General features: G+C 36.9%; 4 protein-coding genes across 6 annotated transcripts; 2 read left to right on the top strand and 2 right to left on the bottom strand.

Annotated features, from left to right (window-relative positions):
• The first annotated feature begins 2221 nt into the window (after positions 1-2221).
• On the top strand, positions 2222-7927 carry LOC17883275 (serine/threonine-protein kinase BLUS1). Its single transcript, XM_006287101.2, has 21 exons — positions 2222-2328; positions 2428-2659; positions 3507-3761; positions 3855-3979; positions 4071-4115; positions 4566-4647; positions 4709-4777; positions 4873-5043; positions 5123-5179; positions 5265-5333; positions 5446-5517; positions 5616-5893; positions 6017-6138; positions 6230-6324; positions 6521-6577; positions 6662-6760; positions 6867-6921; positions 7005-7060; positions 7176-7243; positions 7334-7385; positions 7511-7927. The coding sequence occupies exons 1-21, from the start codon at positions 2300-2302 to the stop codon at positions 7553-7555; spliced, it is 2133 nt and encodes a 710-aa protein (XP_006287163.1). The 5' UTR covers positions 2222-2299; the 3' UTR covers positions 7556-7927.
• A 60-nt stretch (positions 7928-7987) lies between these two features.
• Positions 7988-9454, bottom strand: LOC17883330 (ankyrin repeat-containing protein BDA1). Of its 2 annotated transcripts, XM_023780756.1 has the most exons (3): positions 9142-9454; positions 8391-9059; positions 7988-8291 (listed from the first exon to the last, which is right to left on the bottom strand). In XM_023780756.1, exons 1-3 carry the CDS (start codon positions 9452-9454, stop codon positions 8035-8037), a joined length of 1239 nt encoding a protein of 412 aa, XP_023636524.1. In that variant the 3' UTR covers positions 7988-8034. The 2 variants fall into 2 exon arrangements, with proteins under 2 accessions (XP_023636524.1, XP_006289104.1); XM_006289042.2 differs by having other exon boundaries at positions 7988-9059.
• Positions 9455-10811: 1357 nt separating this feature from the next.
• On the top strand, positions 10812-14937 carry LOC17882971 (FACT complex subunit SPT16). 2 transcript variants are annotated; one of them, XM_006286291.2, is made up of 3 exons: positions 10812-10949; positions 11167-11231; positions 11477-14937. In XM_006286291.2, the coding sequence occupies exon 3, from the start codon at positions 11501-11503 to the stop codon at positions 14717-14719; it is 3219 nt and encodes a 1072-aa protein (XP_006286353.1). In that variant the 5' UTR covers positions 10812-10949; positions 11167-11231; positions 11477-11500; the 3' UTR covers positions 14720-14937. The 2 variants fall into 2 exon arrangements, with proteins under 2 accessions (XP_006286353.1, XP_023637039.1); XM_023781271.1 differs by lacking the exon at positions 11167-11231.
• Positions 14938-14983: 46 nt separating this feature from the next.
• Positions 14984-16955, bottom strand: LOC17881955 (rhomboid-like protein 11, chloroplastic). Its single transcript, XM_006288337.2, has 7 exons — positions 16599-16955; positions 16393-16517; positions 16104-16189; positions 15963-16003; positions 15693-15859; positions 15532-15594; positions 14984-15379 (listed from the first exon to the last, which is right to left on the bottom strand). The coding sequence occupies exons 1-7, from the start codon at positions 16786-16788 to the stop codon at positions 15206-15208; spliced, it is 846 nt and encodes a 281-aa protein (XP_006288399.1). The 5' UTR covers positions 16789-16955; the 3' UTR covers positions 14984-15205.
• Positions 16956-17300: the final 345 nt, after the last annotated feature.

Genomic DNA, 17300 nt, shown 5'->3' with positions numbered 1-17300 from the left:
AAACTTGGTGTAGAGCCAAAATATTTTAAATATTTTAAACTTTATATGTAGTTAACAACTATTTCCGTCTTACAACCCGTCCCCTCATATATTCTCCAATAAATTAAATCCATGTTTATAGTCCCGTCATTCGTAGTTGGAAGATGATAACCTTATTTATAAAGGTTCTGTACCAGTATCAAAAAACTATATTCCATATGAGATGTTGTACATATGCTTAAAAATTGTAATATACGTCGGTTTAAAAAAATCAAATTGCAGTATATGCAGAAAAAATTTGTATTTTTATTATACATATGTTTTATGTAATAAAATAAATGAAAAACAAATAAGAGCATTTTTTGGAGAAATATTTGAGAAAATGTGGAAAATAAGAAATGATATTATATTTATTAGGGAGAGATTTTAGGGATTTTGGTAAAAATGATTGTTATTATTTTCAAAATTGTAATTAAATAATTAATGTTAATGGCAAAGCTTTGTAAATAACATCCAACTCCAAGGTTTTTTTTTTTTTAAATGCTGCAAAAATGTTAATATAGATATGAAAAGGCTTTGATAATAAACTTGATCATCAAATTCCGTTAGGATTACATATAATTTTTCATCAAAGTCTTTTTTTAAATCTTTCAAAAGATTTTTTTTTGAATAAGAAATTATGTAATTCTTTTACAAAAAATAATTATAAGATAGATTTAGGGTCTGATTGGTTAAAAGCAGTGAGTATCATTGCAGATGCAAGAGTTTAATGAAATAAACTGTTGTGATTTTAAATATTTTAAACGGCTAGTTTAGTACAGTTTAGTAAATATAATATATAATCTATTAAAGGTATCAAATACGTCCAAAACAATATTATTATGATAAGATATGAATAATTTGAAGATACTTATTATTGAAAAACCATTAAAAAGTACTAAATATCCCTTAAAACAAACTCTAATAGTGTTAGTTAATCAAGAATACCTTTAATTGTATGAAAATACATAATATGCAATTGATCTTAATGACAAAAAACAAAAATATGCTACCAAATATTTTCACAGCTTTAGATATTTTTGTTTTGGAGATGATTTAGTCGACTGAAAATGCATAAATTGAATGGTACGTACATAGCTACGATTCTCTTATGAAGAGCGTTAATAAGATAACTAGAAATTATGAAGTTTATAGAGATTCTCTTAAACCCCCTAAGATTAAGGGCTATCGATGCTTCTCACCACCACAACTTCTTTTTTATCTCGCTTTTCTATTAAAGTTCAGTTCTCTTGGATTTTGTTTGTGATACCATTGTATAAAATGATTTCACGATTAACGTTTAAGAATATGTTAGTTAGTGTTAGCTTCTATATTCTATAATAGCTTTCTTTTTTTAAAAAAAAAAATCATAAGATAGAAAAGCCAAAACCAACACTATCCTTCATTCAATTTGATATATTATTTCTAAATTTTTTACAAATATGATAGTAACGAAAACAAGCTATATTGCGTATTTATTTTGACATTGTAGGATTGACTTGCAGTTTTTGGATTTGGAGGGTAAAATTGCGACGAGAGTTTATTTGCACAAAACCCATTAATAAACACGAGACATAATTTAATTTAGAAATGTTCGTACAATGAGATACTAAAAGGTTTTTTTTTTTAATAAAGATTCAATTAAAAATATTTCCTAAGCAAATGAGATCCAATGAAACATATTTTCCTAATAATGTTGGAGCTAAACAATGATTTACACACAATTCTCCTACTTTAATTACATAAATCTCTAATAATTTATGTTACATATACAAAACAAATTTTATGATATTCATAAAATCTCTTAAAGTTAGATTATTTAGTACCAAAAAAAAACAAATCTCTAATAATTTATGTAAAATTTTACTTGTAAATTGTAATAATTCAATGAGATATTAATCTAAATTCGTTGACAAATTAAAATTAAATTAGATTCATTTCACTACATCTCTTATTCAACGCCCAAAAAAACCAAAGTCAATTAGTCAATGCCACTCGTGAAAACTACCCAAAAGATAAAAGTCATCGACTGCACCCAATCTCTTATTACAAGTATAGCCACGTGTCATAATCTTAGATGCTTAAATACTTGCCACGTCACTCGTTGTCTCTCTCGATTTCTCAAATCGCGTTTCTTCTGGTGGAGGTCAAACTTTTTTTTTTTGATCAGAAAATAAAAGTCACAGTGGAAACCAAAATCGTAAAAAAAAAAAAAAAAATCAAAACTTTAGAAGACCAAAGAAAAAAATCTAATTTTGTTTTTTGTTTGGTTTCAATTTCAATGGTGTCTCGGCTTCGTCTTGTTCTAGAGTACTTCTAGTCTTTCTTTGCTTACTGAGAAGATTTTTTTCCTTATTTGTGAATTTTTTTTTCTTTTTATTGTTGAAGACGGATTTGGTTGGTTTTTAGGGCTGTTTTGGGTTCGAGACGACGTAAGAAGAAGATGGCGAGTACTAGTGGTGGTGGCGGTGGTGGTGGTGGTGGGAAGAAGAAAGGTTTCTCTGTAAGCCCTAAAGATTATAAACTTATGGAAGAAGTTGGATATGGTGCTAGTGCTGTTGTTCGTCGTGCTATTTATCTCCCGACTAATGAAGTTGTTGCTATCAAGTGTTTGGATCTCGATCGCTGCAATAGCAATCTGGTTTGTCTTTTTATAATTGATTCTTGTTTGTGTGAGTTTGGCTTTAGCTTCTTCGAATTCGAATTTGAGGGTGATTTGTGTTGTATTGTGTGGTAGCTTCATAAAAATTGAAACTTTGCTTCGTTATTGCAATAAGGCTTTTGATCTTGTTTGTGAGTTTAGCTTTAGCTTCGAATTTGAATTTGAGGGTGATTTGTTTTGTGTTGTGTACTTGTGTGTGTTTTGAGAGTTGGGGATTTTTGAAATTATGTGATAGCTTCATAAAAATTGAAACTTTGCTTCGTTGTTGCAATAAAGCTATAATCTTGTTTCTAGTTTGTGAGTTCGACTTCGAATTTGAGGGTGATTTGTTTTGTGTTGTGTGTGTTTTGAGAGTTGGGGATTTTTGAGGTTATGTGGTAGTATCATAAAAATTGAAACTTTGCGTCATTGTTGCAATAAAGCTATCATCTTGCTTTGAGTTTAGCATTAGCTTCGCATTGAATTTGAGGGTGATTTGTTTTTGTGTTGTGTGTGTTTTGAGAGTTGGGGATTTTTGAGATTTTGTGGTAGCTTCATAAAAATTGAAACTTTGCTTCGTTGTTGCAATAAAGTTATCATCTTGTTTGATGGGTTATGGCCAATATGTTTATTAGTCTTAGTGAAATCAAATCATTCTGCTATATACGCCGGTACTTATTGTAGATCATCTTCCCATTTCGCGTTTGGGTTTTGGTTGGTTTTATCATTTGGATCAAATGGGATAGTTATTAGATTTCTCTGTCTCTCTCCTTTTCCTTTTCATGTTATTTTTCCGAATCTTGTGTTTCACTTTCCGAAAGTTAATGTTTTCTTTTGGGTATTTAAGGATGATATAAGGAGGGAGGCTCAGACTATGACTTTAATAGACCATCCGAACGTTATAAAGTCGTTTTGTTCGTTTTCTGTTGAGCATTATCTCTGGGTCGTCATGCCATTTATGGCTCAGGGTTCGTGTTTGCACCTTATGAAGGCAGCGTATCCAGATGGCTTTGAAGAAGCGGCTATATGTTCTATGCTGAAAGAAACACTTAAAGCTCTTGATTATCTTCATAGACAAGGGCATATCCATCGAGATGTTAAGGTCAGCTTTTTCTTTGTTTTACATTCGATCTTTATATGCCATTTATCATCCATGACATGTATTTAAAACTTTCTTTTGTATCTTATATATTAGGCTGGAAACATACTTCTTGATAACACTGGTGAGATTAAGCTAGGTGATTTTGGTGTCTCTGCATGCTTATTTGACAATGGTGATAGGCAACGTGCAAGAAACACATTTGTTGGTACTCCGTGCTGGTTGGTTATTGTAGTTTTCTTCATTTCAGTCTTCTTAAGCTTCAAATTATCTACTCGACGTTGATGTGTCATATCTTGTATCCATTTGTAGGATGGCACCAGAAGTCTTGCAGCCAGGAAGTGGATACAATTCAAAGTGAGTTTATGCTTTAAAATTACGTGCTAACTAACTAGTATACTCTACATCTCTGCATGGTCCTTGTTATATATAGCAGTTGGTTCGATTTGGTATGTGCCATTCAACTTCTCAAAATTGAATGCCCCTGATTTTTAGTTGATCTAGATAGTGTTTGTGATTGTTTCAGCCCCTTGGTGTTTTAAAGCTACTATCAGTTTATGCTTTGATATAAATTGCCAGCTAATATACGCTACTTCTCTGCATGGTCCTTGTTATATATAGCAATTAATTCAATTTGGCATGTGTCATCCAACTTCTCAATATCAAGTGCCACTGATTTTTAGTTGGTCTAGATAGTGTTGTGATTGTTCCTACCATATGAGTATCTTCTATGTCAAATGATATTCAAATTCGAAGAAGTGCAATAACAGCTATTGGTTGGTTTGATCTTATGTACCTTCGTTACAGGGCTGATATCTGGTCTTTTGGAATAACTGCGCTGGAGTTGGCTCACGGTCATGCACCTTTCTCAAAATATCCCCCTATGAAGGTATTCATTATTTTGTTTATGTGTATTGAGAACAGATCTTATTCCTTTTTCCTTGTGATAGGTACTCTTAATGACTATTCAAAATGCACCCCCTGGCCTTGATTATGACCGTGATAAGAAGTTTTCAAAGGTACGCGTGTTCTTCCTAGGTATATATTCTTATTTTATTTAAATACTTTCCATTTCAAGGATTGTTCTAACTAGAAGATGTCCAGCTGTGCCCAGTCCTTTAAAGAATTGGTAGCATTGTGTCTAGTGAAAGATCAAACAAAAAGGCCAACTGCTGAAAAGTTGTTGAAACACTCATTTTTCAAGAATGCAAAGCCTCCAGAGATCTGTGTGAAAAAACTATTTGCCAATTTACCACCTCTTTGGACCCGCGTAAAAGCTCTTCAGGTTTGCCATGCTTATCTCTTCATCGATCTTGCGGCACTTGTCCTGGTCTACTTTAATTGATAGAGTCATTGTACAACAGGCCAAAGATGCTGCACAGATAGCTTTGAAAGGAATGGACCAGGATGCTATATCGCAGGTAAGAAACACAGAAGTTTGAAATTATTACTTAACTCCAGTTGCAGAAAGCAGAATAGTTATAAAAAGTTATTTTTCCATATCAGAGTGAATACCAAAGAGGAGTAAGTGCTTGGAACTTCAATATCGAAGATTTGAAAGAACAAGCATCCTTGGTAAGATATACTTTGATGGTATCTCTTAAATGATGTCATTTAAGAAACCATTGGTTTCCATCAAATAGTCCGTTCTTGCTTATTTTTTCTTTCTTTTTTTGGTGGTCAATAGCTAGATGATGACGACATTCTAACAGAGAGTAGGGAAGAAGATGAATCTTTTGGCGAACAGTTGCATAATAAGGCTAGTAATTTGCAAATAAATATTTGGAGAAAACATCTTATAACTCTTCACTCTTTTGGTATCTGGTGGTTTGAACTTACTTGGGAAACACATTGCAGGTGAATGACAGAGGGCAAGTATCTGGTGATCAACTGCAATCCGAAAACATGAATGAGAAGGAAAAAGTTTCAGATACTGAGGTGGTAGAACTTATCCGTGAAGAGAAATCCACTCTCAATTCAACTGCTTCTTCTGTGGAACAAGTGGCACCAAGTTCAGAACAAGACGTTCCACAGGCAAAGGGTAAGCCAGTGAGACGGCAGACTCATAGTGGACCACTTGCATCCGGTATCGTGCTAAACAATTCAGACTCAGAGAAGGGTCAAAGTTATGAAAGGTTAGCCATTAGCTAAATGCTGTTTAAGAGGTCATTGGGTTACATTCTCCTACACTTCAGATGTGCTTCTCGTTTCTTTCGCAACTTTCAAATGCTCCAACATTAAAATTTGCTATCTGCTAGGTCTGATAGTGAACGGCTGCTGAAAACATCAGTTCGGAGGGCTCCCAGCTTTAGTGGTCCTTTGAATCTCCCTAATCGTGCTTCAGCGAACAGTTTTTCAGCTCCTATCAAATCTTCTGGAGGTTAGGAAATACATTTTAGACCTTCATGCAGCTTAGTAATTTCAGTTTCTTCTACTGCAGTTTACTAAGGTTGGTTGTCCATATTGTATAGGATTCCGTGATTCTATAGATGACAAGTCGAAGGCTAGTGTGGTTCAAATCAAAGGAAGATTTTCAGTAACATCAGAAAACTTGGATCTTGCAAGGGTGGGTATATCTTTATCTGTTATTTGCATTCTTTTTTATTTGAAAGTGACCAACCTAACCTAGGATATTCGACTAAGTATAGTCCCGTGTCGAACTTCGCGGGTTTGTTTTAGTCTCTGTGTTTTAATGTAGAGTGTATAGTGATGATTTTGTCACGTGTGTTTAGCTTGATTAATTCATACTCTTCAATCTACAGGGATCCCCGTTGAGAAAATCTGCCAGTGTTGGGAATTGGATACTTGATTCCAAAATGGTTAATTTGCTACCACGAAAAGTTCTTTTAGTCAGGAAAATTTTATGCCTTCTTATCATAACGATCTTATTTTTCTGTCAACAGCCAACGGGTCAGCCCATCAAGGAGTCAAGTACTAATCAAGCGTCCTCATTCATTATGCCTCATCTTCAAAATATGTTCCACCAAAATTCCATACAACAGGTGAGAAAATAAATATATGAACATTTTCACACTGACACATGAGTGTAACTTACATTGTATGGTTCCTCAATTTATGTATTGTCTTAACGGAACTCTCTAACTTCAGGATCTTATTATGAATTTACTGAATAATTTACAACAAGCTGCTGAAGCAACAGATGGTAAGATAGACACGTCTATCCTCTCTGTCTGTTTGATGATGAAATTATTGGCTACAGTTGATCAGTTCTGATACTTGTTATAGGTTCTCAAAATGGAAAGTTGCCGCCTTTGCCTCGAGGATCTGACAGCAATGGAACCGTAAGTAGATTTATCAACATTGTTCTTTGAATTAATGTTATTGCTTCACATAGACCTATTATGCGGTCTCAAAATCATGTCCTTCACATTCTTTGTCTTTGGTTTGAGATCACAGATTGTTGAACTTACAGCTTCTGAGAGAGAGAGGTTACTACTTACCAAGATAACCGAGCTTCGAGCTAGGTAGTTCCTCTTTTTCAAGCAATCAACCTTTTTTAGTTGAGATCAAAGTGGTATAGTCTTCCTAAATACTTTTCAAATGCAATTTCGTAGGATGAAAGAGTTGACAGAAGAACTTGAAGAAGAGAAAGCAAAACAGACCCAAGTAAGTCAAACATACTTTGATCACAATGAAACAAATTTGCTAGTTGTTGAAACCGAAACCACATCGAGCTAAATCTGATTTCTGAACCATAATCATTCAAACATCTCTTGTGTTTTATTCTACAGCTGCAGCAGAAACTTAAACAAGTCACTGGTCGCGAGCAATTGTAACCAGAGACCAGAACAGCTTACTACACAGAAGCTTTTAGGAGAAGAGAAAAAGTATATTTTGTACACTTGAGAAAACCAGAGAACTCTCTGATCATGAAAGCAAAAAAGGACAGGGGTTGGTTCTGTTCTATATGTGCAGAAGCAAACATCATCGGCCATTTGTTGTTGACAGAAGAAGCGGGGAAACAAAACATATAGAGAATAAAATAGAGAAGAAAGCTCTTGGTCATGGAAGAAAAATTGTATTTGTTTATTTAATCTCAAATTTTTAAACCTTATAGTTTGAGTTAAAGATTGTTGTTCTTATTAGCAACTAATATAGACTTAAACCTCTTTTTTTTGTGGATTGTAAATGAAACTTGATTTGAGGTATTTGTATTATATCCATCAGATTCTTTTACTAAGAATTAGTTTGGCCCTTTGTTACAAAGATATGATTCATATTCTGTAGAATCAAAGCTACACAATCTAACTATCACCTATGATCCTTTTGCTAAATCTAGAGTGGTTAAGCCTTCAAGAATCAGCTCGCTTTTGGTTCCAGGTACTTTCTTCTTAGACCACTTCCACCGCAAGAAAAACACAACCATGTAAGCGAAAACAACGATTATTACCGAACCCACACTAACCGAGAAGTACCACATTGTATCTGGAGATATAACTGACATAGAAACCAAGTAAGAAACATACAATGGCACTGCTATCCAGAGAAACCACCATACATAGCCTTCACCAGCTGGTAACAAACAAAACGCCATAAAGATCGCTCCAACGAAAGCCATACTATTCACACCCCGAAGAACATAGAAATATTTATGATTCATCACAACAGTACCAACAGTCTTTTTACTTTCTTCTGCTGCATTTTCTTGGTATACACCTCCTGGTGGCTGCAAAGCTGTTTGATAAGTAGCTGTGATTATCAAAGCGGCTATCACTAAAAGCGCGCTGCGTGTTCCATCCGAAGTCTGGTTCCTATACCGCGCTGTCTGCGTGAACAAATGCTCAGTGAAACCAATTGAAGACCTCAAGATTTCCGACACTTTCTTGGATTTCGGTAAAGAGTCTCCACTCTTACCTCCCCATTTTCGGATTATGTTTTCGATGTTACTGTTCATGTGATGATCTCTCTGGTTATGTAAGATATCTAGGACGGTTAAACCAATCTGGTTATGGATGTTTCTGTTAACTACAGAACATTTTACCAAGAGCTTTACTGCTTTGAATCTGTTCTGATATGCTGCTATGTGTAGAGCTGTGTTACCGTCATGATCACGTTTGTTCAAGAATTGCATCTCAAGCGACTCAGCATCAGTTTGACGCAGTCTTTGGACCCATCCCAAGAGTACTTCAAGCTCTTCGTACCTATCATTCGAAACCGCGATGTGTAGAGCGGTTTCACCATACACGTTTGCATCTCTAATGCAACTAGGACAAGCTAAAAGGAACTCTGTCATAAGATCAGTCTCACCTCTTCTGACTACTTGATGAAACGGTGTCGTACCTTATATATTCGATATCAAAGTTACTTCAACTTTTCATAGTAACAAAAGATCAAAGAACTTCAAGAAATGAAATATATATACCTTCTCTTCCTCGAAGGCGAATAAGGTCAGGATCAACCTTGACTAAACTTAGAACCAACTGTGTTTGACCTTCCTCTATAGCAAGATGCAATGGACTTAAACCATATGTGTTAAGTTTCCTAGCAAAAGACGGCTTAAGATTCATCAGCTCCATGGCAAAAGCAAGGTTGCCAGAAGCAGAAGCTACATGAAGAGGAGTGTTGATGAAAGGTATTGTATCAATGATTTCAAGAATGTATGGATTCTCATGGATATGAGTATATAATTCATCTATGCTTCTGATTTGAGTGGCTATGATCAATCTTGGATCCATTATGTCAAAGAACAAGAAGGACCAACTCTTTTTTTTTTGGTTCAAGAAAGAGAAAACTTACAATTACTTGTGTGATAATATGGTATCGTTTGAAAAAGTATTTGATGATGACTTGACCCATCATTTGTTTAATGGAATGGATTTGATTTGACTTTGGCTAAAAGCCAATAGATGACAAAACACTAGAGGAAGAACTCAGAAAGAGACTACAAAAGTTTTGTCCTAAAGAAACTATAGTATTTACTATAACCTGGTCCATTAGTATATGAACAAACAATCCAATCCAAGAAACAAAATCAAGAAAGTTATTTATACTTTTCAAGAAATTAATTATCGATGTGTTTTTGCATTCCTCTACGGGGTTGTGTGAGTCTTGTTTTGTGTATTTCACGTGTCACAAGATCTGAACTTTTATAATAAATATGTTCATATTATGTTGAATTGAAAAACGAAAGATTCAAGTTATTCAAATACTATATATCAGTGATAAAACAAGCTACATAGTCTTCTTTGTTACGACATGTTTCATCATAGTCACAGTATGCTTTAACAAGCGTAGTCTTGCCTATCCCAAGGTTATCCCATATCGAGTTGTGCATCATTACATTCTTGTCGAGCAATCTCCCACTAGGTCCGAGTAAAACTCCAGTTCTATCTGCATGTAAGAGCTTCTCATCACAAGAATTATCCAAAATTAATCAAAATTTACCCGACCAAACACGAAAGATCCAAATTACTTAACAAAACTGATCTGAATTGAGCATAAAACTAGTAATTTGTATATATTATAAAATTAATAATTTGTATCTATTATTTCGGTTTAGGGACATTCAAGTGGATTTTGGTTATAATCCGATCGTCACTAAAATCTGAATCACATTCTGTATAAACCATCCAATCGGATTTTACTAAATTCCAAAACGAGTTTAGGTCGGATTTCTTAGTTGTATTAAGTTCTGTTTTTTAAAGACAGATGAATTTATTTTCTACAGAAAAAATACAACAAAAATAAAATCTATAGCAACATCCAAACTTTTTTAAAAAAAAATAAAGCTACGGCCATAACTAATTGGGCCCTATATGTACCAATCTTAGTAAACTAGAATGATAGCAAATTATTAAAAACATTTTTTTAACACTAAGAAAAGCCCAAAATTGTCTTATTAAAAGCCTATTAAGTTAAAGGGTCTCTTATTAAGATTCTTTTTATGGGCCTGATATATTAAGCCCAAACTATTGTGTTCAAAAAAACCCAAGTCGGTGTTTTACACTAAGAAAAGCCCAACCAAAATCAAAATAAATATACGTTCCACTCTCAGAATTGCCTCGTAGAAGAGCTATTTTTTCTTTGGTTACTTTTTAGTTTACTCTCATTCTCTCTCGAGGAGAGCCTCGCCGGAGCTTTTTTTTTCTTTGTTCTTCTTCTTGTTCCTCGGCGTAAACCGCCGTCGTGTGAAGCTACCACGTTATTTTTCCTCCTTCACGAACTTTTTCGGTAAACTCTTTGATTTCATTTTTTCTTGTTCTTCCCCCTTTTCACGATTTCTCACTGTTTTAATCGTCGATTCAACTTGTTCTTGTCTCGTTTTCGTGTTCTTTGATTTGATTCTTCGTTTGAAATCGTATTCTTAACTCGATCTGTTTTGATTTTGCTGCATTAGACAGAGTAATTGATTTTTTTTTTGTTTTGTTTCTCGTTTTTCGATTTCTAGGGTTTCGGCGTTGCTTCCACTTGCGCCGCTGCTTCTTTTTTGAGATTTCTTTGATTCTATTCGAGGTGGGTTTTTTTTTTTCTTGCTCTATTTTTTCGTTCTGGGTGTTGAATTTGGTGGATTTTGCTGCGAATTTAGACCTAGTTTGAAGCTATGAAACCCTAGATTTGATTCTGATGCGTTAAAGTGATCTTTCGAATGAGTCTATTGTTTTGAATTTCACCTTTCTTCATTCATGTCAAAAGGGTTTAGGTTTGTGCATCTCTCTGGCGTTTATGATATAAGCTTTCTTATTACTTTTGTTTCGCAGATAAGTTGCTGCGTGACTCTTTAGATGGCAGGGAATGGTAATGTGCGAGCTCCTATTGGCGGAGTGCCTCCAAAACCTGGGAATACCTACTCCATAAATGTTAAAAACTTTATCTCACGTGCAAGAGCCTTGTATGAACACTGGAAGAAGCACAGTGCAGACATGTGGGGATCTGCGGACGCTCTTGCCATTGCTACCCCTCCTGCTTCTGATGATCTGCGCTACCTGAAATCGTCAGCGCTGAATATTTGGCTTCTTGGGTATGAGTTTCCAGATACAATAATGGTTTTTACCCCCAAGCAGATCCACTTCTTGTGTAGCAGGAACAAGGCATCTCTACTTGAAGTTGTGAAGAAACCTGCACATGATGAGTTGAAGGTTGATGTTGTTATGCATGTTAAGCCTAAGGGTGATGATGGAACAGGGCTGATGGATGCCATATTTCGTGCCATCCGAGAGCTATCACGGGGTGATGGAAATGATTCACAAGTTGTAGGACACATTGCTCGTGAAGTCCCTGAAGGTAAGCTTCTGGAGACATGGACTGACAGGCTAAAGAATGCAAAATTCCAGTTTGTAGATATAACTGGGGGGCTGTCTGATCTCTTTGCTGTTAAAGACGATACTGAGGTCATGAGTGTGAAGAAAGCTGCGTATCTAGCTTACAGTGTGATGAAAACTGTTGTTGTCCCAAACCTTGAGGGTGTCATTGATGAGGAGAAAGACATCACCCACTCTGCCTTGATGGATCTCACTGAGAAAGCGATACTTGAGCCTACTAAGGCCGGTGTGAGGCTGAAGCCAGAAAATGTCGACATATGCTATCCTCCGATATTTCAAAGCGGAGGCAAGTTTGATCTTAAACCAAGCGCTGCAAGCAATGATGAACTGCTCACTTATGATCCAGCGAGTATCATAATATGTGCTGTTGGTGCTCGGTATAATAGTTATTGCTCAAACGTTGCCAGGACTTACCTAATAGATGCAACTTCTCTCCAGATCAAGGCATATGAGGTTCTTCTCAAAGCACATGATGCTGCTATTAATGCTTTAAGGTCAGGAAGAAAGATCAATACTGTCTATCAAGCTGCCCTTTCGGTTGTTGAAAAGAATGCCCCTGAGTTCGTTGACAAGCTAACTAAATCTGCTGGGACTGGTATCGGTCTTGAATTCCGAGAGTCGGGATTAAATATTAATGCAAAGAATGATAAAGTATTGAGACCAAATATGGCATTTAATGTGTCTCTTGGCTTACAGAACTTGGAATGTGAGTCGGAAAGCCGCAGCAAGATCAAGAAATTCTCACTTTTGCTAGCTGACACAGTTCTCGTCACGGAACAGAATCCGGAAATTATAACCAAGTGCTCTAAATCTGTTAAGGATGTAGCTTACTCCTTCAAAGAGGATGAAGAAGAAGAAAAACCAAGGAAGAAGGCGAAGATCAGTGGTTCTGAGAACTACATCACTAAGACAGCCCTTAGATCAGATGACCACGTGGTGTCAAAAGAAGAGCTACGGAAGCAGCATCAGGCAGAGCTTGCACGTCAGAAAAATGAAGAAACTGCCAGAAGGCTTGCTGGTGACAGTTCTGGGGCGGGAGACAGCCGGTCTACTTCAAAGACTTCAGCTGATGTGGTTGCCTACAAGAATGTTAATGACATGCCCCAACCTCGGTCTTTGGAAGTCCAGACTGATAGTAAGAACGAGGCTGTTTTGTTACCAATCTATGGTAGCTTGGTTCCATTCCATGTGGCTACAATAAGAACAGTGTCAGGCAATCAAGATACCAACAGGAATTGTTACATCCGTATCATTTTCAATGTCCCTGGTACACCCTTCAACCCTCATGACTCAAACTCATTGAAAAACCAGGGTGCTATCTACCTCAAGGAGGTTTCATTCCGGACCAAGGATTCAAGGCATAGCAGTGAAGTAGTTCAGCAGATTAAGGCCCTCAGACGGCAAGTCATGGCCCGGGAGTCAGAGAGAGCTGAAAGGGCGACACTGGTGACCCAAGAGAAACTTCAGCTTGCAGGGAACAAGTTCAAACCCCTCAGGCTGTCTGAGCTGTGGATCCGTCCGCCTTTTAGTGGCCGCAAGAAGATTCCTGGGACACTCGAAGCTCATGCCAATGGTTTCAGGTATTCAACAACTAGGCCTGACGAGCGCGTGGATGTCCTGTTTGCAAACATAAAGCATGCGTTTTTCCAGCCGGCTGAGAAGGAGATGATCACCCTCCTTCATTTTCATTTGCACAACCACATCATGGTAGGAACCAAGAAAACAAAGGATGTCCAATTTTACGTGGAGGTAATGGATGTTGTGCAGTCTTTAGGTGGTGGGAGGAGATCAGCCTATGATCCAGATGAGATTGATGAAGAACAGCGGGAGCGTGATAGGAAAAACAAGATCAACATGGATTTTAATCATTTTGCAAACCGGGTCAATGATATGTGGCAACTACCCCAGTTTGCAAGTCTGGACCTCGAGTTTGATCAACCTCTGAGAGAGCTTGGTTTCCATGGTGTTCCGCACAAGACATCTGCATTCATTATACCGACTTCCAGCTGCTTAGTTGAGCTCATAGAATACCCGTTCCTCGTGGTCAGTCTGAGTGAGATTGAGATTGTGAATCTTGAAAGAGTTGGATTTGGGCAGAAGAACTTTGACATGGCCATCATCTTCAAGGACTTCAAAAAAGACGTTCTTAGGGTTGACTCAGTTCCCACAAGTTCGCTAGAGGGGATAAAGGAGTGGCTTGACACTACAGATATAAAGTACTACGAGAGCAAACTGAATCTGAACTGGAGACAGATCCTGAAGACGATCACAGATGATCCTCAGAGCTTTATAGATGATGGAGGATGGGAGTTTTTGAATCTGGACGGAAGTGATTCAGAATCTGGCGGGTCTGAGGAGTCAGACAAAGGATATGAACCATCAGATGTAGAGGTTGAGTCTGAGTCAGAGGATGAGGCTTCGGAGAGTGAGTCACTGGTAGAATCAGAGGATGAAGAAGACGAGGACTCAGAGCAAGAGTCAGAGGAAGAGAAAGGTAAGACTTGGGATGAACTGGAGAGAGAAGCTACTAATGCAGACAGAGAGCATGGAGTTGAGTCTGATAGTGAGGAAGAGAGGAAGAGAAGGAAGATGAAAGTGTTTGGGAAATCGCGACCAGGAGGTAGCAGTGGTAGCAGCATGAAGAACATGCCACCATCAAAACGCAAGCACAGCCACAGGTGAAAAGGATCAAAAGTTTCGAATTCTGCTCATCATTGTTCTCATTAGAGATGATGAAACGAAACAAGACCTTTATTTTCCCAGGTTAAAAATTAGTCTTTTTTTTTGGTTTGTTGGCAAACAAAAACTAGCGTTTTGGTTATTGGTTTTAATCAGTCTTTTGTATTATAAGAAAAAACTTCTTTAGATAATTATTAATCTACGAAAATAATTCTAGATTATTACAAGTCTCTTTCTTTGCTAAACTTGATGTTCAATCTCTAAAACTTGCGATTTAATCCGGATCGATAAGCTCAAAAATTGTGTCCAACAACAAAGTGTCGCTTTAAGAAGTAATACTCCAAGGAGCTCGGTTTAGAGCCAATACTTCAGTTTTACAATGATATATGTTTTTTTGTCAATCTATCAACGGTTTCAGCTGGCCTTGCATTCACTGGACAGCTAGTATGTGTTCCTTAATTACAAGAAAGGTTATCCCAATTTGTCTCCTCACTTTTTAACTTCTTGATCCAAAGGTTCCGAAGGGAATTTGCTGAGAAGCCAAACTAAGACGACGCCAACAAGAGCACCCGAGAGATGTGCTATGTGATTAACAGTCTGTAAAGAATAGCCACCATATATAGTACCTGATAATCCAGCCGAAGCCTGAGCTGCTTCCATTACCTTATAAGAATCAAATGAACTGAAAAAATTAGTCCCCTGGAATCTAAGAGTGCCCCTGGATTCTAAGAGTTCTATCACATCACACCACTTGTTACAGTATCAAACAACATGGTTATAAATAATATTGATGCTGTGTGATAAACTAAACTTACCCTCTCAACAACGAACTGACCCAAAATAAGAACTTCAAGGATTTTCCTCCAATCCCAAGACATCTACAAAAACAGTTTTGAAAAGAATCTTTAGTTACCAAAATATATTATCGAGGAGGTTGATTTACAGGGAAACAGAACCAAGGAGAGAAATATAGTACCTTGACGAGGACGCTGATAGCAAATAACCCGAAAACAGCTCCAGAGGCACCAACAGAAACAGCATTTCTCGGTAAAACTAACCAAGAAACAAGGTTAGCTCCAACACCAGTGACCAAGTAAGACAACCACAAACCAAAGTTTCCTTCTTCTTCTTCAACAAGCTTTCCTGTTATTAAACCACAGAACAAGTCCCAATGTTCGTTCATTAGCTCTGGAAGCGATAAAACAAGCTAGAATCCAACTAGGTGAAAAAATTCTTGAACTCTCACCAAAGATGTACAAGAAAAAAAGATTGCTGGAGAGATGCTTCCTAGAATATATACAAAAAAAAAACACAAAGAATCAGGGAAAAGTTCTTCAACATCAGGGAGAGAGTAAGTAAAAAACTAAGCGATAGAGAGCTCTCTCACCAGTTAGCATGACAGAACGTTGCGGTCACAAACTGATACCAAACCGGGAAATTGTGATACAAATACAAAGACTTGATCCCTCGAACCTATTTGAATAAAGAACATAAAACGTATCACACTTCTTGAAACATGTAACATTCTCTGCTTCACACTCTTTTCATGCTACATCATGTTTCCAAGACTACAACAACTCATTCTTAAAACCAGGTCAATCCAAAGAGATAGTCAATACCGCTAAATACAAGCCAAGATCAAGGCTAAGCTAAATACAAGGCCACAAGTTCAATACCTGAAAGAAGTGATCAGCCATATATATGCCAAGATTGATAAGTATGATCCAAAATATGCCATTTGCTCGCTTTTGTGGTTTATGTTTGTCTTGTGCTTTACTCAATTCAAATTCTGGCGTAATCTCTGAAGAAAAAGATTTGATTTTTATGACAATTCAGTATGTGATGATTCCATTGAACATTAAGATTAGAGGTGAAATCTCACCGGAGTGGCTGAATCTGCAAGTTATCGGAGATCTGGAGGCGGTGAGAGGAAGAAACACGGTGGATCGAGTTAAGTTAGTCGGCGAAGACGAAGCTACACGGCGGGGGAGATGTAAAGGCGGGAATTTGAAACGAAGAGAAGACTGTGGAAGAGAGAGACGGTGAAGGTGAAGGTGAAGAAGGTGAGACATTTGAGAGATTTCAATACGTCATAACCGAAATTATCAATTCGACCAAACTAAACCGGGTGTTGAGAATTGAGTTCTTGATTAAACCCTACAGTAAAAGAGAAAGCTTTGAAGAAGAGTAAGAAGAAGATGCGTCGGAGAAGACGAAGTGGTCGTGAGGAGAGCCAACGATAAAAGAAGATGTTTGTTTTGCTTTGGGCCTTTGAGGTTAAGAGATGGAGTGGGCCTCATTGGTTAAGATAAGATCCAATAGAAGAAAGGTAGTGTTGCTTAATGGGTCTAACTAAAGCCCAGTCCTAACCATGCCTATGTTAGGAAATAGAAATGGGAAAAATACCATTAAAAATTAAAGTCATGTAGAATGCGATTTCGTTGATTTTAAAGCACGTACTCTCCGACTTTCGTTGATTTTAAAGCACGTACTTTCCGACTGTTGATTTAAATCTCAAATTTTTTTTATTGATTTACTCTTTATTATTAAACTTTGGTTGACTTTGCCTATTAGAAACCATTGT

This window comes from Capsella rubella, unplaced genomic scaffold, assembly GCF_000375325.1.
Source record: "Capsella rubella cultivar Monte Gargano unplaced genomic scaffold, Caprub1_0 scaffold_6, whole genome shotgun sequence".
In the NCBI taxonomy this organism is placed as follows: Eukaryota; Viridiplantae; Streptophyta; class Magnoliopsida; order Brassicales; family Brassicaceae; genus Capsella; species Capsella rubella.
The sequence above is the reverse complement of the archived record's forward strand: the minus strand, read 5'-3'. Positions and strand labels throughout refer to the sequence as shown.

Excerpts from the sequence above, each read along its gene's own strand:
- LOC17883275 (XM_006287101.2), top strand. The coding sequence starts at position 2,300 with ATGGTGTCTCGGCTTCGTCTTGTTCTAGA. Across the intron at positions 4,116-4,565 it reads GGAAGTGGATACAATTCAAA|GGCTGATATCTGGTCTTTTG; the intron begins GTGAGTTTATGC and ends CCTTCGTTACAG. Across the intron at positions 6,325-6,520 it reads AAAACTTGGATCTTGCAAGG|GGATCCCCGTTGAGAAAATC; the intron begins GTGGGTATATCT and ends TTCAATCTACAG.
- LOC17883330 (XM_006289042.2), bottom strand. The coding sequence starts at position 9,454 with ATGGATCCAAGATTGATCATAGCCACTCAAATCAGAAGCATAGATGAA. Across the intron at positions 9,060-9,141 it reads TCGCCTTCGAGGAAGAGAAG|GTACGACACCGTTTCATCAA; the intron begins GTATATATATTT and ends CGAATATATAAG.
- LOC17882971 (XM_023781271.1), top strand. The coding sequence starts at position 11,501 with ATGGCAGGGAATGGTAATGTGCGAGCTCCTATTGGCGGAGTGCCTCCA.
- LOC17881955 (XM_006288337.2), bottom strand. The coding sequence starts at position 16,788 with ATGTCTCACCTTCTTCACCTTCACCTTCACCGTCTCTCTCTTCCACAG. Across the intron at positions 16,518-16,598 it reads TTGCAGATTCAGCCACTCCG|AGATTACGCCAGAATTTGAA; the intron begins GTGAGATTTCAC and ends CTTTTTCTTCAG. Across the intron at positions 15,860-15,962 it reads TTTTTTCTTGTACATCTTTG|GAAAGCTTGTTGAAGAAGAA; the intron begins GTGAGAGTTCAA and ends GTTTAATAACAG.